At 42.2% G+C, this 23,162-nt stretch overlaps 1 protein-coding gene across 2 annotated transcripts in view; it reads right to left on the bottom strand.

The window, feature by feature from the left end:
* znrf2b (zinc and ring finger 2b) overlaps positions 1–20,222 on the bottom strand; it is a 30,692-nt gene extending 10,470 nt beyond the window's left edge. For both annotated transcript variants that reach the window (XR_005894358.1, XM_041043380.1), the window contains exons 1-2: positions 19,330–20,222; positions 505–600 (exon numbers count right to left, since the gene is read on the bottom strand). Coding sequence is in view for 1 of the 2 variants with exons in the window: in XM_041043380.1 (XP_040899314.1) it covers positions 505–600; positions 19,330–19,750 (517 nt within the window). In the remaining variant the exon portion in view is untranslated. The remainder of the gene's footprint in view (positions 1–504; positions 601–19,329) is intronic.
* Between the last annotated feature and the right edge of the window lie 2,940 nt (positions 20,223–23,162).

Here is a 23,162-nt window from a genome sequence, read left to right as displayed (position 1 = left end):
TGGATACATTTACATTTGGTCTCCAAGACTTTAGTGGATGAAACAACAACAAAAACAACAAACAACACAGAGATGAAAATTTTTCCCACAGTCACGTTAACCGTGGATGTGATGTCATTAAATACATAAGAGTAAAGCAGATCATTGATAAATAAAAGAAGCGGCGGGCCACAGTGTTTTGGAAAAATTACAGATGATTACACAAGATTTCACAGGGAAGCAGACTGCAAACAGAGGATCAGCTTACATAACCTAGAGAGGTGTGATCGTGCAGTTCCATCAGAAAGTTAGTCACTTTTGTAATATGATGGTAGAGGAAGGTTGTCATTGTTAAGATGTCATCCTCTATGTATTGGTTTTGGTGAGATATTCACAGATATGACAGCACCGTTTTTGTTTAACACACGCTCATAATACACTCATACAATAGTAATAACCAGCATGATCTTGCCTTCTTTATATTGCTATTGGTAAAGAGAGTTGAAAAGGAACAGTCAGTCCTACCATTGTATGTCACTCTGGGTTTGGTTAAACACAAGACCAGGTGAAGATCCATCTCGTCCGAGGACACAAACTTGGAGCACACAGGGCACTTGAAGCCTGGAAGAAAGACACGTAACACATAATATAATCAATAAGTGAATAAGATCATCTGTGGAGGAGTTGAATATGTGGAAAACACATGTGCAATCACTGTATCCAATAATGTAAAACATTGATTTAGTCCCAGCAAACCAGTCACTGCCAGTGGAGGACTGACACATGGTATTCACAACAGTGTCTTTATAACCAGACCTCAAGGACTTCACACATACTGTCATGGCTGATCTGCACCGCCAAATCCTGCGCACACTCTCAGCTCCACCTGCCTCAGATCGTTCCATTTCTGGCTGCAACTTGTTGGCCACAGTATTTAAGGCAGTCCCTCCTGGTCCTACCTGTCAGTTCATCAAGTCAATCACTGCTCTGTGATTTCTGCTTATGTGGCGTTATCTATTGAGAAACTTCATGAAATCACTCTACCAACTTCTTCCTGTCAGCAACCCTTCCCTCACCACCTGCAGCTGTCACCTGCTGCCAGCGTTCAATCAGCTCTCTCCTCATCTCTCACCACAGATCATCTGTCCTTCAGTCCCTCCTGGGACATATAATCCCTGGACATGTTATTACTGTAGGTACACCTGTACAATCTGATGCAATCCAATTCAACAGCTCTGCCAGACTATGGCCTCTGCAAAGTATATCAATAATAAACGTTGTAGTTAAATTACTACTTGTTTAACAGTGTTAATCAAAGCATTATTGGGGGCATTAACATTTATTAACAATTATATATTATCACCTTTAGCAAACAGTTTAATTGAATTGTTTAGCTACTAAATTTCTCAAAATTAGAAGGCAACTAAAATGATTTAAAGCCACATTGACCACTAAAACTAAACAGACATGACATGAAATACCAGAGGGAGCCTGTGCAATGGACAGGAATGACACCAGTGTTGACACAGTCTCAGACATGAGAGCAAATCCTGCAGCTTCCCCTGACATCACAGTGCCCTTTCTGACAGATTACCTTCATAGCAACCCTCATCCATCATCTGTTCGCACATCAGTTGTGCAGCGGGGCAGGGGGGAGAGGATGTCACATATCATTGGCAGGTGACATTAGAGGAGGACTGTAAACGTGTGTGTGTGGAGCTTCCTAATATGGGAAAATATGTCCATATGCCGTGATACTGATGGAATAAATAGATTAGCGCAGCCAGAAGCAGGCTTTCCAATCCTTGTCTGACCTCTTTTAGAGAATCACACCACACACATGCACACACACAGGATGCCATCTCTCAAGATCTCCTGACCATCTGTTGACAATTAGGAGCATGTAGTCTAGGTGTATTTGTTTGAAAGAGAGAAGAGGATGAATTCCAGCTCTGCACGACTCCACAAGTCATTCTGAAAAATGCTGAAACCCAAAGCTGAGCACTCCCTGTGAGGCTGTGATGACTCATCCCGTCAGCTGTATGGGATGCTCTCTCCAGGAAATTAAACTGCTGTGTGTGTGTGTGTGTCCTCATGCGTGTCTGAGGTCGTACCTGCTCTCGGTAGCATAAAAGCACAGCCCTCCATAGCATATTTCTCCCATCATCACTCACACAAGCTGGACTATGTAAACAATATGACGTATGTGTTATTTATAACCTTGGGGGAATGAATTCCCTTCAGTTTCCTTCTATTTGTACTGCCCAGCAGCAAACTGCTGCTGTGGAGGGATTTATACCCACAGAATTATGAATGAAGACAACACAGCAGCATGAAACGTCTGCTGCCACATCTCAGTACATCACATGGACATTGTTCTCCTTCTGCAGTTACCTTGTAGTGGTGGAGAAGCATTACGGTTCTCAAAGACCCTGACAGCTCGGCCGATGAGAGCTAGTATTGTTCTAAGATGAAAGACAGTGAAATAGCCCTCCAGATTAAGGACTTAAAATGGACCCTGCGCTAAAACCGTGCATCGTCTGCTCTGTGGCTACATATGTAGTGTTCACAACAATTAATAAAACCACTTACTAGCGTATGTATACACTTCAGTAAAAAAGACATTCTGTTACAGAGACTAAAAACAGCTCCCTAACAAGCACAGACACCCCTCGAGATAACTCTCAAGTAACTGAATGACCCCCTGTGGTGAAAGCCTGCTGGAGGCCAGGGGTGGAAATGAGAATCCATCCATCTATCCATCCATTTTCTATACTGCTTGATCCGTCAGGGTTGCGGGGGAGCTGGAGCCTATCCCAGCTGACTATGGGTGAGAGACAGGGTACACCCTGGACTGGCCGCCTGTCAATCACAGGGGCTGACATACAAAGACAGACAACCACTCACACACTCACACCTAGGGACAATGAAAACCCACAAAGACACTGGGAGAACATGCAAACTCCTCTCAGAAGAGCCCAGACCGGGGTTCAAACCTGGAACCCAACGTATGAGTGTGTAACCACATGTATGAGATATGTGAGGCATCACAGGGTCTCAGCAAGATAATGAAATACCGACTTGACATCCAGAGAATAAGAGAAAGTGAGTGGACTGGCTCAGGACCCCGGGTAGTGAGTGATGGACCTGCTGTCCTTGAGGTAAAAAAAAAAAAAACCTGGAAGACCAAAGATGACCTGACACTGAACTGTGATGGATGAAGCAGCCAAGACGAACTTGACCTGGGATGACACTCAACATGTTGCCAAGGATAAGGATGAATGGAGGAAGCTCACTGTGAGTATATCTGTCACAGGGAATGAAGAATTAAGTGACTAAGTTAAGTGTCAACATTAGGCCACGTAATTATTTTAATTATATAATTGTCTACTGATGTGCTCTGTAATAACTTGTGGTGCTCCGTGGTGACGAGGTGTATGAATCTCTTCATTCATTTGGTAAAGGCAGTAAAAATATTTTCGGAAGATGTGTCTCGTTTCCACAAGACTTAAACTTGTGGAAATTCCAACACATTAATGGTCCCCCAAGGTGAAACTGTGATTAAAGCTGCAGATTTTATTAAATGTCCTGATCATTATAAGCTGCACTGTGGGAGATGGGACTGGTTACTAAAACCTTAGTTCTGACTTTTAAATGTGGAGGCCCCGGGCCTGTCAGGGTAGTTGTCACCGATATCAAATGTCATGTGCTATGGACAAATAATGACGAAATAAATGAAATAATTCCATTTCATTCTTCTAAAAGACTGGACGGACACCGACTTAATGTCCAAAACATTAAGACTGCAGATCAAAAATGGATGAAATGGGTTTCTCCACATGGTGGCTGGTGTCACAGAGTCACAGTGTGACAGAGAGAGTGGCACAAAGATTTAGGGGACATCAGCTGCTGGTTCCTGATAATGAACAGCTTTTATCGGTGAGGTATGGACAGGAGGAGACAGTTGGAGGCAGAAAAGGTCCATCTACTGAAGTCCAACTGCCAGGGCGGATGGGATATTGGATGCCAAAAGCAAATTTATTAATCTGACGCTGGAGCAAATTCCAGGTATCAACCCAGGATACACCAGAGGGATTACATCACTCAGGCGGCCTGGGAGTGCTTGGGAATTCCCACACAGAGGACGCAGGAGCTGGAGTAAGTAGTTGGTTAACAGGACATTTGGATGATGGCCCACCCCAAATAGGACAAGCAGCTCGAACATATACAGTATGCTGTGTGATAGATGGACACTTATTTACCAGCTGGACTCAGGGAATTACAAACTGAACCAAGGCTTGCTCAGCATTTTTAAGCTAAATCCCCAGAATGCCATTTTGTCTTGCTGGGGCCACAACACACAGGCTATCAACTCACATACTTTCATTATGCTATTCATTTTGGTAATCTTGTTCATATTCAATACCTTTTTATATTTAGCCAAGAGAGCAGGTTAAAGCAAAACCATGTGGACAAAACTCAAAGCTCCAATCAGTTCTTTTCTCCTTCATTGTATGGATCGTGCTGACAAAGACCAATGTGGCACATAAAGTTAAAGTTCTCCTTGAAGAGCTGAAACCTCAGCAGCAGTTACTTGGCCAAAGCCTAAAATCTTTACACACTATTAACCAGAATTCCCTGTGTATGCACCATATCACTGCTCCCCATCAGCTCTGCTGCTTGGAGAGCATCCCACGGTATTTTGTTCATTATTGTACTTAACTCAGCTCTGCTGCAACCCCTGAATCAGCACATCCTGGACTCCATGCTATATAATGGGATTTATGAATCATCATTTTATCGATTAGCTCACTGATCACTGACCGGCTTGGCTGCACACCACCCCCTCAGACTCACTATATCACACACACACACACACACACATACCAGCACATGCACCTGGAGTGACTTTAATCTTTGCTTTTTTTTTTTTTTTTTTTTTTTACAAATGTGGGAAAATTCTTAAGTGGAAAACTGGCTGGGATGAGGAAAAGGTATGTGTTTCAGAGGACAGGCATCAGTCATGACTGACCAAATCACCTGCTCCCGCTCTCTCTCTCTCCCTGCAGTGCTCATCTCTACCACGTCTGTGCCGACAGTTTGTCATTTTATCTGATGGGCAACATTCAGGCTCTTTGCCAAAGAGGAAACTGAGATTCCAGGAAGATCGCAGTCTCAAGACAAGATCAAAAATGTCAACACCATGAATATTTTTCGGTCGTCCCACTGAATTCTTATTTTGGTGTCCTTTGTGACTATAAGTAAGGTAAGGTAATTAACATTAATTCTGCAAGTAATTTACGTAAAATAAAACTTGGCTATGTCTAGTTTCTTGTTCTCTGTAAGCCACTGTCTGTGGTTGGGCAGGTTGTTTTTGAGGTATCAGGAGAACCAGTGGTAAAATGGTTAATAAAAAAAAAAAATCTGATAAAAATCCATCTGCCACTATTCTGAAAATTGATTGTTAATTAAAGCAAAAATGCCAAACATTCTGCAGCTTCAGCTTCTCAACTGCAAGGACAGAGTGTGATTTCCTTTGTCTTACATTTTCCATCTCGTTGTACACGTAAAAGATGTATTATGACAATAAAAGGCATTCTATTCTATTCTATTCTATATGATAAGAAACCAAATATCTTTGGCTTCTGGACAGCAACAAAAAGTTTAACTTAACTTAGGCTTTAATCATTTTTGATGGACACTGCCTGACATTTTATATTAACTGAGAAATTAAACTGGCAGATAAATTAAAAATCTAAATATTCACCAGTTGCAGCCCTAATGTCATTCTCATTTGTTATTTATTTATAACTTTAATTACTTTGAAATGTAAAAAGTTAAACAGATACAGTCTAAAGAGTTTCGATAAGGAAATCTAAACGATTCTGATTCAATAAGTCGATTCCAAACTGGATTCAGATTTGACAAAATGCTATGAAACCCCATCCTGAGGTCTGTGTTACAAAGAGCTAGCAAAAAGCTGGGAAGCAGCAGAGCTACGTCAATGCTGGAGGCGACTGAAGGTCATCCTATTGATAGCTGAGCAGAGAAACAGTTATCCTGTTGGTGCTTGTGAAATTCATATTACTGGCATCTGAGTGAGAAAGGAATAGGAAGGAGGGGGACTGGAGAGGCCAGTGGCAGGAGGACTGTAAATAAATGTGCTTTTCAGCTGCTGGGAAAATAGGTTTAAGTATGGAAAATGATGAGAGGCCTTCCTCCTGTCAGGCTAATATAACTCTGCCTTCTACCTGCGTCAGTCTGTGTGTCTCCATCTCTCCATCAGTAAATATTAGCATCACACACAAACAGAGAGCACCAGGAGGCAACGGCGAAAAGACCAAAATATCCTACTCTGGTCCAAGGTGATCTAAGGTGATCACAGTCCAACACGAGACTGTACAAGATTTCAGTTTCAGAAACAACCAATTCCAATCTGCATTGCTGCATCTCATTTATATGACCTGTACACAAACACACATGTAACACAACAACTTGTTTTCGAAGGTTTTATAAGCTGTCACTATGTTTCTGGTAAAGAATATTTGGTTGGAGCGTGTGTGCAGGTTCACATAGTGCTGTCATTGAAGTTAATAGGTTTGGCACCATTGTGATGGTAGTGGCCTGTATGAAGACCTATAATTAAACGAACCATATACAGCATCCTGAGCTGTGGTTGGAAACAATTCAGAGAAGTGATACAGCTCAGAGCTCCCCCTAAAACCACAGATTTGTTGTTCTTAATTTGTATCAGTACAAAGACGACCCGAGGCTGCTCCCAGTGACTTTGTTAAAGTCTAAGTGTACGGGGGGGAGTCTTTTAACTCTGGAACAATGCATGCTGGGAAGTCTGTTAACATTTCCACAGAATTCCTTTAAGATGTTTTACAGTGTGGAGCCAGGCTTTGGAGCCAGCTGTTTCTTTATGCAAAGCTAGAACAGGCACTTCCTGTTCCTAGCGCTCTAACGATACCTCCTTAGTTCAGACCATGACTACAAGCAGCTAAGGGGGAAAAACCGTTCACGCCTCCAACCTGTAGTTCAGAGTTGGTAGTATCAGGAATTTCTGACGATGACAATAACTCACAGTTGGCAGAAAGAACTATTTCAATGTCAGAAAACCGCTGCCAACATGGCTGCAAAGAATTTTCATCTGGTGTGACTAGAAGGTTCAAAGTGGGCGTAGCCATCTTGGAATGAGCATGATCGAACCAAACTTGGGATAACAAGAGGGTTTCCCCTTCTTCCCTGTTCTGCTGATATTTTGTGATTGCAAGTACATAAGACTTTTTCCTCAAATTGTTGAGTACAACTTGATTATTTTAAGGCCAACACGTGTACAGTTTTTTTAAATTGTGACTTGGCGCCCACATTTGTATTACCCAATACATAGACTGCACCAACTTGTACCAGGATTGTTTCAACCATTCAAACCTTGCACACTTTTTTTAGTCAGTAATGAGAAAGATATTACAACCACCTAAAAAAAAAAAAAAGGAATGGGCTTCAGGGGGATTTCCACTGTTTTCACTTCCACCGTTGCGGTCAGTAACAGTGACAGTAAAGGTTCCACCGGGTGGTGTGTTCCGTTAATCATCTGCCATCTGAGACTCAGCAGATGGGACAACACCAGAAAAACAGTGAGGGGGAAGGGAATTAAAAAAAATTGTAAACACAACAAAGACTTTAAGTCCCTGCTGACTGGCAGCACACTACCTGTCCTGTCCTGTGTGTGTATGTGTGTGTGTGCTTGGTGGGGGTGGGTGGGGGTATCTGTCTAGTTTTTCTCCTACAGCGGAAAGTGGCTGTGTGATAATCACATACTATGAAAAGCCATAAGGGTCATAAATCATACAGCTACTTTGAAAATGCATCTGATGAAGGAGCTACAAACCACGACTCACTGGAAGGAGTTCACTACAACAACAATACATTTAGTTTAAAGCAAGTCACTAAGAAAAAAGTTGGTTTAAAGCAACACTGACAATGGATCAAGCTGCTTTGTAATGTAATGTGCTTGTGCTGAACTCGAAGAGAATTATCACCTGACACTGCAGTTTAGCATCTTTCAGCTCACTGTTTTGGTTTTCAGACCTGTCTGCCTACTGGATGTGTAAACAGGCAACCTTTTGCTAACACATTAGCCCTATCAACATGATTCATGATAATATAATATGTCAACTTTGTGTTCACTACTTGTTCTGTTGCTATGGTGAAAAAGTACAGTATAGTATTTAATGCACTCATTACTACTCATTCACTCATTGTGCTTTCACTTTTTACAGGTAAAAAAAATATTCTAGTTGTCATAGAAGCACTTTACTGTGCAATGCAGTTTCACACACATCACTAATAACTGATTACTGAATCAAATTATATTACACAGTTACCAAATAAAGCAGTTTCATTTTGTCCTCTGTATGCATGTTCCCACTTTCAACCATCAATATAACTATTAATCAAATGTAATTAATTAAAAAGTGTATGTGGATGATGTAGCTGTTTTTCGGCTGTCAGTGTCTGACTGGTTGGCCCACCTTGGCAGTAGGAGGCTGACAGAATGGGGAAGAGAGAGTGAGACTGGCACCTGACCAGCTCTCACACAGATATCCTCCTCTCTGCCTGCTTGTTTGAATAAGATAACAAGGGATGTTCAGAATGTGTGTGGGAATTGGAGCCACAGACCTTGTTTCCGAGCTTGAATATGTAGTGAATGGTCACACCAACTGCTACTACTTAGTGGTAGGTAACAGCCTGCTCCCTGAAAATTTACATGATACAGGAAATGGCTACATTATCCACACACTACTGTGAAATGTGGTTAAACTAGTAGAGTCACTTTATTTTAGACGTTTGTTCGTGGAAACTGCACAAAGCCCCTGTCACCTCCGCCTCTTGGTGTCATTTGTATTTCCTTCCTGAAGTTTTGAAAATGATCCACTATAGCAAGTGGACTGAGCAGTTGCTAGTGTCAGTCACATCAGCACATCAAACCGGCCTTTACAAAGCAGTAAACCTAAAGCCAAGCCTCACAACATCTCTTCAAAAACCTGTGTGCTGTCGCAGCTGCTACATTCACGCAGTCAGACAGCAGCAAACATCTGCTGCGCTATTCCAATGAAGGGTGGAGATTAGGAGAGCAGGTTAGGTAGCCACTGGCTTATCTCATCAAGGTAGATTTCAGCTAACCTGGACTGACTCAGCCACTAACACCCACTATGCTCAGCTCTGCAGTAAATGATCTCTTGAAACCTCACACTGACCTGTGGACAGTCCTCCAATAAGACAATAATATAATTCTCAGTAGAAGAGAGTGTGCAGGCCGCAGATCACTGCGTCCTTGTTCGAGAATACTGTTAGCAACAGTGAAAACTGTCAGACAGTGCTCTGTCTCCTCAGAAGCCTCTTGGCCAGCTCCAGTCCGGCTTTGGCTCTTTGCAGAAAACAGATGAACAGCAAATGCTGGCTTTGCAGATGGACTCCATCAGCCAGCTTCTCTGAACAAGCTCAGCGTAAAAAACTGCCTCCTGCTCATTTTCATCAAAAGGAGTGAAATAACAATGCCACTGTCGAGAGAAATGCACAAAGACAAAATTACCAAATGTTTTTTTTTTTCTTTGTACAATAACCTTCATCAGCCACAGGATGTAACTGTCACAGTGTGATCTCAAGACAAATTCAAACTCATTTATACAAAAAATAAATGCCACCTTTTTTGTCAGAGTAAATACGAAAATGTGAAATGTGTTATGCTTCCACCGAGCTCAAACCTCTTGATGGTCACACCTGCAGCCACACAGATGGTAACTCTCCAGCACTCACACACATTAGTTTTCTTTATGATTTATATTCAATGGTTCACTTTCTCATTTAGATTCTGTTGACCTTTTTGTACAGAGTACGGTCTACACCTGCTCTATATGAAAAAAGCCCCGAGGGATAACTTCTGTTATGATTTGGTGCTAAATCCAAATAAAACTGAATTGACTTGAACTCATGCACATCACGTGCACACTGCTCATCAGTAAACTAAAATAATGACACAATACTTTTGTTGTTTTTATCACCCCTGTAGTTTGTTTATTAGGTTTGGTTTGACCTTTGTTCCTTTTTGTAGCGTGCACACTTAGCTAACATTTGTTTGTTTGCAGGTCATGTGAAACAGCTAAGGTCATTCCTGTTTCCCTATGAAATACTGTGCAGAGTGATATAATCTTGGTGGCACAGTGATTACACACAGGATTTGCTGGCAAAGTACCGTAGCTAGTAAGGTAACACACCAGCCAGATGGGAACATGCTAGCATTAGTCAGTCACAGTAACTTTCAAAACTAGTTAGCTCCTAGCTAACTAGTTTACCTAACAGCTTATTCAAGAGACACACTGTATCTATACCATCCACTCCTGTCTCTTTTCTGAAGCAGTGTGAACTCTAGCAGAATTATGTAAATGTGGATAATGAAACAGAGCTAATATTGCATGATAAGCTAGTCCATTCCCTTAAAGTCAGCACTGAAAAGACAATTTTCTATCAGTCAAAGTTGCCAGAGTTCACCAAAGCTGACCTTGGCCCCTGCGAATATGCAAACTGCAGTGAGTCTACTGATTGTGCAGTGTGTATCTGATTTTGCTCTGAAACCTAAAGCTGTGAATGGCAGTAAAATCACCGTGCTCTGAGTGCGTTATCTCACTATTCACTGTCTGTGGAGCAGCTCCAGGGTTTGTTTCCAGATGACGTTATGACTACAGTCAGTCTCAGTCTGTTGTGATTTATGGACTTGTTCAAGGTCATAAATTACAACTGAGCTCTACAACAGCATAGGGGTGTAATACTGTATGTGAATGAAAGTTTAGTGGGGATTTTCCATTTAAATGTTGATCTCATCTGCTCATAAACTGAGTAGAAACTGTAACTAAGCTGCTCCTTTTAAAAGGTTTTCTGCAGGAACCCACTGTAAAATAAAAAAGCTCAACAGTATAGTCAGTACATAAGACTATACGTAAGCCAGATCATAAATAAATGGAGCTAAATCTTCATAAAATCTTCACAACAGCAAATTGATAGTATCACTACCGTTGATACAGATGATTTATAATATGGCACACATAAAGAAACAGTGCAGTAACTGACCTGCTGTATATATTTTTGATTAGGAATCATCAGAACATGATTTACACAAATGATACTAAACCTTGAATTTGCTGAAAGGGGCTGAGCCCTTCTCACTGTGGTAGATTCAGCCTCTTACCGCTTCTGGAGTGTTTTGTCTGATTGACTCTTAATTACCTTACTACAACCTAATCAAAAATAACATTCTGTAGATCATTTCACAAATGGTTAACCTCTAATTTAACTGTAGTGTTCAGTGATACTGTCTGGTGTGGCAACTTACCCATCAGACCTTGTCGCAGGTGAGTTACAGTACTCTACACGAGCAGACACCTGGTACTGTTTAACCACAGGTCAAACAGGGAAAGATGCTGCATATGCTATTTGCAGGTTGGCCTGTCTGTCATGGCCCACCTATTTCTGTTTTGTAATTAAAGTGACTCATTCCTAAAAAAAATACTGTATTACGTGTCTTAAAAGACACATACTTCTCAGCCTTCATTTTGTATTATGAAACAAAAGAAACAGTTCTCAATTAAAGGTACCATACGTAAAAATGCAAAGAAATGTACGTGTTTATCACTCAACTCCTTTAATTGCCAATGTGTGAACGCACTGTAACGTAACTTCAAAAATGAAAAATGTCAGTAATGAAGCGTGGCAACACATCTTATTTTTAATATTGTCTAGTTCAGTGTTAAAACCCAGCAAATCTAGCTATGCTGACAGTCCTGAGCCTCTCAATGAAAGCTATACAAACAGCTATCGGTATAGCTGGCTAGCTAGCTAACGCCAACATGTCATATAAATGCAACCAATGTATCATGCAACGAGTTGAATGTCACTAGCTTATGTTGTTTTGTTTTTTTTTAATTATTTTATTGATCCCTCCTGGGGAAATTACTCTCTGCATTTTACCCCCACCAAGTGAACGAAATACACACAAGCATGCACTTGCACATGCACTAGAGATGCTGGGGCAGGGGGCTGCCTAGTGAGGCCAGGGAGCTGTGGTGGATTGGCCATGGTTGCAGGGGCAGGGGAGGCGTGTCTCCTTCACCACCACCGCATCCATTTTTTGCGCTTGGTTGAGGGACCAAACCCACGACCCTCCGATCTCAGGCCCGTCCAAAGCCGCACTCTTAACTTGCTGCGCCACAGCTGCCCCATGGCTAGCAAACTGATTTTTATTTCACTGTCTTTAAAGGGAGGCAATGGAAGGCAGCAAGGAGAAGGCAGGAAAGGCAGGCTCTGGCCAGGAACCAGGGTATACTCGATAAGAGCCGATCACATCTAAAATCCAATGGGCTCAAACCCCAGTGGCCACATTTGAAGGCAGGATGAAAAGCCAGTCATTGTTTAACAGAGGGAGACGTTATTCAAAACAATAACTGCACATTTTCATTCTGTCCAGGAAGACATTCATAGTCCTGCATTCAGGTGGTCACATGAAAGGTGACAGAAATAGTTGTGTCAAGAACGAAACTAGAATTACTGCCTCATTTTTCTATGGCTTGACTCACAGTTCACGTCCCATGGATGGATGGATGGATGGATGTGCATACGGACGCACAGAACGAATGGACGAACAACCTGAAATCATAACACCTCTGGCCACGGCTGTCTCTGGTGCAGAGACATAAAAAGAGAGCTTGTTAGCTCCACACAGCTAACGAATCATGCCGTAAAGTGGGCATGAATGTTGAAACTACCGGTTTTTTAAGTAACAGAAATGGTCAGCCATTTGCTAGTAGATCAGTAGAAGCATACCAATGGTGTATCATCTTGGGAGCACGAATGTGCTCAGTAAGTGAATGAATATCTGCCCGTTGGACAATGCAGTGTTATGTCTGGAAAGCTCACTAACTGCTGTTGTCTGATTCAGAGGTCTGACAGACACATTGTGTTTCACTCCATGGAATTTTGTGGTCGTACAAATGTACAGCAGCAACAGATAACAGTTTATTGCAAATTAAATTTTATAGCTGGTGTTGCTGTTGTTGTAGAGGGACATGTACAGAATACACCTGAGAAAATCTAAATCTAATCTCATAAAAAGTCTCTGAAAGGTCCCTAAACCCAGTTTCTGAGGCTGAACCCAGTCCACTACGAGCACATCCAAGGAATTAAAAGTTCGCTAGAACTTGAAGCTGGTTCAAACTGGTTCAAACTGGTTCAAACCAGGCTGCCTAGATGTTATCAGGCTCTGTGACTGGGAGCTGCATTCATTCAAATCACGCTGACAACAACAAAGCATTTCCATTATGACTTTACAGCTTACAATCTGACAAACACACATTCTAAAGACACCTCTCACATAATGGCAGACTTTGGACTACGACATTTATCTTCCTGTGCACACAGACTTCTTGTGCAGGAAATGAAGTATTCAGCCAGTGTGTAACCTTTCCCAGGGTTTTTAAATTCTATGATTAGGTTTGATTCCAGGACTTGAATACATTCAGAGTTAAGCCTGGATCCTTTTGTGGCAGCCTGAAGCCATGGTCTATCTTCCCAGGAAAATGTTTTTTGTGTGTGTACATGATGGTGCATGTTGTTGGTGTCATCTTGAAACTCCCGGTTAAGACTTGTGATGTCTGTGTCTTTTCGGTTATCTTCTATCTTCTATCTTCTTCTATCTATAACGCGAAACTGTTACGCACAACAGACTGATGAATTCAAAGTGTTTTCAGTTTCGCTGTGACACAGCTAATATCAGTGACGTGGTGTATGACACTTTCAAAATGAATTGGCACAGTTTCTATTAGGACATCATGGTGCCTTTACAGGAAATGTCGCCATTTTAGGGCCTTTGTTGCTAGATTTACTGACCTTTCAGACCCTTTAGCGACCTTTATCAAATCAGCAAATCACAAAGCGACAAATCTGGCAACTTTCTGAACAAACCTTAGCTACTTTCCACAGGAGACCGTGGTCAGTGGCTGCAGACACACCTCTCTATGAGTCATATTCAGTTAATCGCCCAGTAGCTGACATTGCTTCTAAATTTCTCTCTGACTGATCATTTTACAAGTGAATATAGCTGAAACCAAAGCGCGGCCATTTTCTTGAACTTATGTGTGTGATGATTTCGTCAGACGTTCAGTCATCAGCAGCTTGGAAATAGCTTGGAAGTGAGCAAATATAGAGGAGAGAAGCAAACAGATAAAGGGCTGCTTAGGCTGAATGCAAATACAACCTGATGATGTCAAGGAATATGCTAATCAGTGTATTATGTCATCTAGCGATATTTAGTGATTTCTCGGGCTGACTTCTCCAGCACCAGTTCCACAACAGTTTTCAACTGCATCCTCAGTTTGGCCCATTGACCATACATGCATTCCCTTATTTTGATGCTTATCAGCACCATGTGATCCCAAAATGAAAGCCCAGATCACTGTTGATGTCTTGAAACTAACTTACTGTGAATAGTGCTTCAATTCAAACTTAAACAGTGAGCTGGGTGTACAATTTTCAACTTTGGTTTACTAACAAGCGATATAACAAAATTTAATGCTACCACTTTAAAATTTGTGTCCTGATCTTTACACTTGATCTTTATCATTCTGTATAAGATTGAAGGCAAAGCCTTAAGGATCAAGCAACTTAAAACACTTCAAATTCAGGCCCACATAGATCTTAAAAGTCAAATCAAATATTCTGTTTCTAATCTCAGAGTTATTAATAAATGCAAATAAAATATTCTTTCACTTTTATACTTGGCCTTTTCTGTTATTTCTTATGCTTTTAGTTATGTGACGCAGCCTGACATTTCAGTTCTTACATTAAAAAAAATAATAAAAAACAATAAATAAAACAGTTTTAACAAACTTAAAAGTGTCCTTGTACTCTCAGATAAGATTTTTGTGCAGAAACAACAGCTGGTCCATCCTGTATGCTCAGGTTTCAGAGAACCTCTCTGAGCTGTAACTACGTCCCTGCAGCTACACTTGTACCTGGGACACAGAGGGTTTTTCTAACTAAGTCAGACAATGAGGGGAAAGCAGCCTTGTGTTGACTCCACCAGCTGAGCAGATCGCTGTAGGAGCCAGTGGCTCTGCCTCTTTGTATTTCTTGATTTCATCCAGTGTCATCCAGTTTCTCTATTCTTTTTCTATCTTCTGGTTCTTCTGAAATCATACCCAAGCCTGCATAACATTTGTCAATATACAAGCTGAGTCACAGCTGTACAGTTATATCATTAAGTTTTACTGCACGGCCTGCCGTACCAAGGTCAAAAACACATGTCGTCAGCTAAATGTAAATATGTTTTATCTTTAAGTTTAATTAATCCTCACCTCAGATACCTGCACTGCCTCTTTGGGCTTTGGCCACATGTTCGGCACAGGTCTTCCACACCTCACTGGAGAGTAATGCTGCACAAACTGTGGGCTGCTGCTCTAAGAAGTGATCCAACATAACGCTCCAACATGGCACTGATCCATCCCGAAGCTATGTCTATCATGAGCTTGTGCTCAGGGAGATGAAATAGCTTCTGCTTTTGATTCAGGACATCGCTCACAATTCTGCTTTTTGTTAAAAAAAAAAAAAAGTCTAACAGACTCAAACTGAGCACAAAGCATTTCAGATGCAACAACTTCACCAGCTGTGCTGTGATAGTCACATCTGAAGACTTCTCTGTCACCAACACACATGTCAACAAGCTCCCGTTCATCCACCACATCCTGTAGCACATCTGCAATATTTGACCTGGTGTACTTGACCAACTGACAAGGTGGGTGGTAGCATCACTCACACGAAGCAGCTAGCTAAGCAGTTGTCTGAAGCCTTTGTTAACAATAATGTTGTATGGGAGCAAGTCGTTAGAGGTAAAGTATATAAATGCATTAGTGATCTGAGCTCACTGAGATGTTGAGGGAAAGTCTGAGTTAATTCAAGGTCAGCTGATATGGCACACGCTGGCTCTGTCTAGTACCTGTTGTCAGTGGCTGATCAGCATAGTGTCCTGTCATGTGATGACAGGTTGGTCGTGTTGCTGCAGAGTTTTATTTTGCATAAATGACTCATGTCCGACGCCTGACTTCCTGGTGTGTGCAAAAATCCACAATGCTCCCTTATCTTTGTCTTCAGCTCTGCTGAGTTTTCGATGTCCATGACTGTTCTGAGTTGAGACCATAGCTGATGTTTTCAGCTTCACACACACACACACACACACACACACACACACACACACACACACACACACACACACACACACACATTGAAATACAGGCCTCGTAATGCCACTCATTAGGATGTTGTGTAGAATTAATCAGGATCAGTTAACATAAAAGTGTATTTGTCTTGTTGTTAATGCTCCATCAGCGGTCAGCACACTTCAGTGAACAAACTGAACAGTCAGTTAAACGTTCCAAAGCTGCTCTGCTGTATTTTCACCACGCTGTCAAATCTAAAGGCGTCTTTAAATTGAGATCCAACACCATTAACTGACCACACAACCCACTAACACAGCCAGCACACGCACAGTGTCTGTGTGTGCAATTGATTCATGCATGCAGCCATTATAGACAAAGGAAACTTAACGAGTTGAGTTAATTATTAGGCGCCTGTCTGCTGACTCACACTCACATTAACGACCTGTGTACATAACCTGCCACGTATGTGTACTGTGCATTGGTTTTAGTAAACACACCGTCTTGTATGCACAATCACCTCCCACTGTTCTTTTAAGTGCTAAAACCAATACAATCTAAAATGAACAGTAAGACTAAAGGGACTGTGGAGTGATCAACATCTCACATGGACTCATCACTGAAGTGAGTGGACACAGACAGGTTTCACAGTCACAGACCATGCAGGATTTTTTTTTCCCCAAAACACGCCGTGTCTTAGCTCTGTTAGCTCCATTAGCTAAACATGACACGTGGAACTCTAATGAGAAACAGCAGCTAGCCGCAGTGATACTGCTAACTGAGACTATACACAGCATTAGCTCTGAAGGTAGAGAGAAATGAACTGGAACGTCCAGGAACATCAGTGGGCAGCACAGGCACAGGGGCCCACAGCTGCAGATGGCCCCTAAACTGGATCACAGTAGATCCTTAATGATATCAGCACAGAAACAGAACCGAGCATGGCTGATAATGACTGTAATAAGAAAAATAACAACAACTATAACATTTAGATTACAAAGGCATCTCCTCATCTGGTTTCTCTGACATACCTCATCCTGAACCAAATGTCTCACAGTTTCCATTTCAGCCACTTTCCTATGATTTCATTCCTGTTTATATATTTATTTTGTTGATCATTCCTTGTGTTAATTATTCCTGACTAAATGTTCAGGTGACTTCCTGTATATTCTTTATTCTGCTGTGAACTGTCCAACATGGATGTAAATTCCTGTCAGAGGAGTCTGCGGTCTTCTTCAAATGTTTCTAAGGATTTATTGAGTTTTTGAGTTTCGTCCACGAGCAAACATGTTCCCCCCATTTGAGTCCGTTTAACCAGGAACTATCAGGCACAGAAAAAAAAAATCTCTGCATCTAAAAACCTCCACTTCCCTGCACAGCCTCACAAACTCTATCCACTGCTCTCCCACAACCCTGAGCGGAGATGCTGACTCGGATTAGCTGGGCGTGGCGTGAGGAGAGCTGCGTCCCACCTGTTGATGCTGCTGCTGCCACTGCTGCTGTGGAGTTTGTTGATGACATCAGAGCAGCTGACCGAGTCACCTGATCAATCTCAGGACCTGAACTGACTGACGCTCTGCGATCAGGTGACTTCAAACAGTCAGTGCAGCTGTCATTGGTGCATCAATGAAAACGGAGAGAAGACGCTCACACGGAGGCTCACGATGTTTATCTTAACAAAGTTTGGCTCCACTCACACACATGAGTCATCATCCTCACACATGAATGTCATTACAACCCAGCAGGCTCCACTCTCTCACTGGACACTACCTCCATCACTGCCTGGGAACGTTATGGCAACACAACTGTGCTTTCTCGTGGCTCTGGTTTTGGACTGAAGCTTTAACTTTCGGATCTTAGTGTATTTTAACTAAGCAGAATTTATTTTTTAAACCCTGAAACTTGAAGATTAAATGAAAAAAGGGTCGAAACATGATTATACTCCCCAAACTCACATTTCAAAAGACAGCTGAGCTTCTACAGACGACACATCAGCCAGGACGAGCTTGCTGCAGATATGTTGACTCTGTCACTATCAGTGTATATGCTGCTGGTGATAAGTAGCAAGAAATGACACTACAGAGAAACCAAACTAAGTCTGAGGTCAGAGTCTCCACAGAGCTCTGACAAACTGATGTTTACACTATAAAATGTTCTGCTCAGTATCTCGATCACAGTTTTTATACGGAACTGATCTAAAGGATCCAAATTAAGATTGTTTGTTCAGGTTATGTTAAAAACAAGTAGCATCAGTCAACATGCCATTATTGGATTTTTATAACTCTACGATAATGGTATGAGCATTGGTTATACTGTTCAGTGAATAAACTATCAAAACCAAAGTTATGCTCAACAGTCCAACATGTTTGCCTTATAAATGACGAACAGATCATCAATTATCAAAAGCTTAATCAAACGCATTATCAAAACTGGGTTTGATTAAGTTTCTGTCTAGTGCCTAATGAATTAATCTACTAATAGTTTCACCATTACTTATCCCCACAACTTGGCTCCAGAGCTGTACGACAGAGGACACTGAGGACATGTCCTCAGTGTTCACTCTGACTGTTTTGGCGGGGGGTTTTTTAACATGAGAGGAGGTTAGATTTGACAGTTTTGTAAAAGTAGATATCTTACTGGTTAAATCCATTATTTTCAGTTGATATTTAAATCAGACTAGGACTACTTTTAAGAGAAAAAATAAATAAATAAAGTATCTCCAGGCCAGAATTCAACTCTTTTCCTGACTGTTCCTTTAAAGTTGTTATTTGTTTCTTTATTGGATATTGGGGCAGTTTTTTGTTAACTTCATATGTACACTAATCAGAGTAACACTTTATTCAGCTGAGGTCAAGTTTGGTTTGTTAAAAGCATCATTATAAGTATCTGAAACCAGCTGTCCTGCAGTGAATTTAAATGCTGGATAAAGTTGAATAAACGCTGTAAAGGTTTTACAGACTCATTAAAAACTCGGTCCCACATTATTTGGTGTCATGTGTTTACATTAAGGTGTTGGTGACACTGGCCCCCATCCTGGACCATCATCTGTCGGTGTCAGTACAGTTCAGTGAGTCCCTGACCCTCTTACCTCCGAACAGGTTAGGAGAGAGGTGTGCTGGTAGCGATCCTATCAGCAGCCGGGGACCTTCGTGCCCTCTGCCTGAGCGTTCCTGGTCCGCCGCCTCCTCCGGGCTGCTGCCCCCGGACTCCGGGGAGCTGTAGGCTCCGCTGCTGTTTGGAATGTTGATGCTGGACTGGGGTCTAGTCCCAGACCCTCCGGAGCCCCCCACCGACCTGGCTCTCGCTCCGAGGTGCTGGCTAGTGCTGGACGCGGCTCCGGAGGCTCCGGACGCGCCGTACGCATGGTACCTCACACCCCCGGCGGCAGTCCTGCTAACGTTACTGCCGTTGCTGCTGGACGTGCTGGAGGGCAGGTCCGAGCCGGAGTAAGCTCTGGTCCGACCGTTGGCAGCTGGATTAGCAGTCGTGCTGCTCTGCTTTGCCCCCATGTTAACCTCCGCTGCTCGGCTCTGAAATATTAAAGAGGCGCTCTATGAGCCGCTGCGGGACAGTGCGCCAGATTTCCGCCTGAGGCAGATGGCTTTACGGGACACACGTCCAGGAAGAAAAGAAAAGCAAAACAAACTCTGCGTCGCTACGATCCCATCGAGATTAGCAAAATGCCAGTCAGTGAAAAGTTGAACCGGACATCTGTGACAGCAGCTAAATACGCCTGTAAAACTTTACTCGCCGTCACCATTGTAATCCGTCAGTAACAGTTGTGATCGTGCTTGCAGGTAACGTGGACCGTTCCTCGTCTGAGCCGCCGCCGTGGACCCGCTGTGCTCCGGCCGCTGGTTCCTCCTCAGTGTCCGTTCCGCCATGGCTCCTGAGCAGCGTGAAGGAGCGGAGAGCCGAGCTCCTCACACCTCCCTGCCTGCCAACACATTGCTTATGAGGAGGAAGTGATGGAGGAGAATGTCCTGCATAAAACCGTTTAATCAGCGGCCGCAAGGAGACTCGCTGCGCAGGCTAGCTGCGAAGCTACCTCAGCCCACAAGGATTTCCGCCCAGAAGTTTCACAATAAAGGCTTTTTTTTAAAGTGATAATTTGAGTTACTGATAGGCTGATACAATTTTTATTACAATTTATTGAGCAGGACATTGTCGTTTAACAAGACTTCACTGGTGACTCTGTGAGACTGTACTCCTGTGGCGGTACCACAGTTCTTCGAGTAGGTCTCTGTGTAAATGTCAGCATGCTAACACTCACACTAAGTTAACATGCTCATGTTAATCAGGTAATTACCACGGTTACTGTCACAGGTCCAGTGTGTTAGCATGGCTAATCACCACTTAACACAAAGTACAGTGTTCAGTACTCTGAGACATTTCAGTCTGGGTTAGACCAGCAAACCAAACATCTCTCAGGCCGCACTGCTAATGTGGCTAAATGCTTAAGCTTGTTAGTGCACTTATGAATGCTCCCCAGGGGGACAAACTATATAACAGCAACACTGTGTCTGTCCATCCATCCATTAGCTATACCACTCATGCTCTTAAAGGTCATTGGGGGTGGTGGAGCCAATCCCAGCCGACTTTGGGCCAGAGGTGAGGTTGCACCCTGGACAGACAGCTGACACATCTCTATGGTTATATTAAATGACGACATGGTTTGTGCTGAGCTGCTTTTTTCAAGTATTTGTTCACATGCACTATATCAGAAAAGATATCAGACCCTTCAGAACTTGGATACTGGCCACAGATACTATTCTACACCATCTCTTTGTTATCTGGTGTGTTGAATATGAAATTGAGTGCAGTTGACTGTAAAGGTTTCTGTTGCACTGGAGGAACTTCAGAACATGCTTCACCTAGAAAAACACCTTCAGAACAGGTAGACGACCTACACAGCTGTCACAGAAAGGTCAAACTGGCTGAAGTTGAATCTGCTGATATCAGTGTTTACAGTGTTTGCACAAGATTCATTTCAACCACACAGCAATCTAATGACCCACTTTGCTTGAGACTGAACTCCACATTTATTTATTGTTACTTACTTTTTTTTTTTTTGCATGAACTTACTTTTTGTTCATGCACACTGTTCAACCCCTGAAGTTTCTAAACACTCATCTTCCATGTTGTACAGTTGAATAAGGTCTGTGCTCCAAAAGAACTTTTTGTAATGTGTGTCACAAGTCATGTCACTGCCTGTTTTATGGGGGGAAAAATCCATTGAAAAATCCACACAATGTTTGTTTTGTTCATACCAAGCTGTAAAATAATGTTCCAGAACGGAAGTTATTATTTTGAAATCCACAGGAAGCATTCCTGGTCTGATGGTGTATACACACGGAAACTTGACAAATTTTGAACTACCGCGTCGGGTGACGTTAGCTGCGGCGCATCAACGTCAACAACAGCGTCAACAACAACCAGAGAGTCTCACGCCACACGGTGTTCCCGGTGAACTCCTCATTCAGATGTTTCCAAGTAATAAACAACATGCAGGCTACAAGCTGTGTTTAGGAGTCATACAGTGGAGTAGTTCATTCAGTCCAGGACGTGTGTATTTTTACTTTGAAAACCTTTTATCTGAATTATTAAATTTCCAGAAGCCAATTTAAAACTGTGCCATTTCAACTTGATTTGAATTATGTTCTTTTTTTTTTCTTTTTTCTTTTTTTTTTTTACATTTTAAAGATAAACATGTCAGTGTTTGGAAAAAATCTACAAAATCTACATTCATGTTGCTGGCACCTATTTTATTGATCGTTTTTGTTCTAAATATTAAAGTCAAGTTAATGACTAAATTCTAAATGAGTGAAATTCAGACACCAGAAGGTGAAAAAAAAAATCTAAATTGAACATTTGAGCTGCCCAGAAAACGCTTCGAGCCTGAAGAGAATCAGTCAGACTTCAGTCCTGATTCAAGTCAGGCCTGTTATCAATTCACACTTAAAGAAAAGTTTAGTTTTTGAAGTTTTATATAGGAGATTGAAACCACACAGATTTACACAGATGGTTCTCAAAGTCAAATGCTCAGTGGTATTTAAGATTCAACATTAAGTTCATAGTAGAGATGAAATTTCACAGTAATGGATTCAGCTGTTTAAAATAATCAGTTCATCATTGTCGTTCTTTGCTCTCAAACTAATCATTTTTACTTTTATGCTTTAAATGCTTGTGTTAGATAAACGGGTCCTGCCAGAATCCTTCCCTAAAGCTGCTACACAAACATTTTTCTTGCACATGCATGCAAAGGGGTGGAAATCTGACGAGCGAGGGAAATTCTGGCACAACACCAAGACACATAACAATGAAAATGGTTCCCAGATGCAGGGAGCACAGAGGGATGGCGTGCTGGGATGCTCCACTCTCTATCCACCACATTCAGAAAAAAGGTCACAACTCAGTCAGAAGCAGCTTTTGTGTTTTTGCAGGAATCAGAATCGCAAAAACTTTATCGATCGCAGTTTGAAAGTAGGTAAAAAGGTAGAAGCACTTTTTCTATGCACACAACTCTTTACTAGCACACAAACTCACACACTGATGATACATCAGGGTTCAGTATCTTAGGGACACATTCTACCTGGATACAGTTTTTGTGATGAGTCTGATTGGTCTGAATTTCTGGCATCACAGACAGAGAAGCAGATGTCAGGGACACAGCTCCTCAATGTTGTCTTTGCTTTGTGGGTAACACTGCCATGATTCTGCTTCAGTACATCATGAAGCGCTAAATCTGAGTCAGTGAAACGTGGCGAGTGGGTCTGCAGAAAGCTCCAGTGACGGCTCCCTGAGGGTCTGGACGCAGAGGGACTTCCTGTCAACAACAGCAGTCACACTGTGTGGACAGAGCAGAGCTCACAGAGCTGGTGTGGAAGGTGAGTGCTTTTCTCACCCTCGACCGCGTTGATC

The sequence above is a fragment of the Toxotes jaculatrix genome, chromosome 8, assembly GCF_017976425.1.
Source record: "Toxotes jaculatrix isolate fToxJac2 chromosome 8, fToxJac2.pri, whole genome shotgun sequence".
NCBI classification, from domain to species: domain Eukaryota; kingdom Metazoa; phylum Chordata; class Actinopteri; family Toxotidae; genus Toxotes; species Toxotes jaculatrix.
This window is presented reverse-complemented; position numbering and strand designations above follow the sequence as displayed.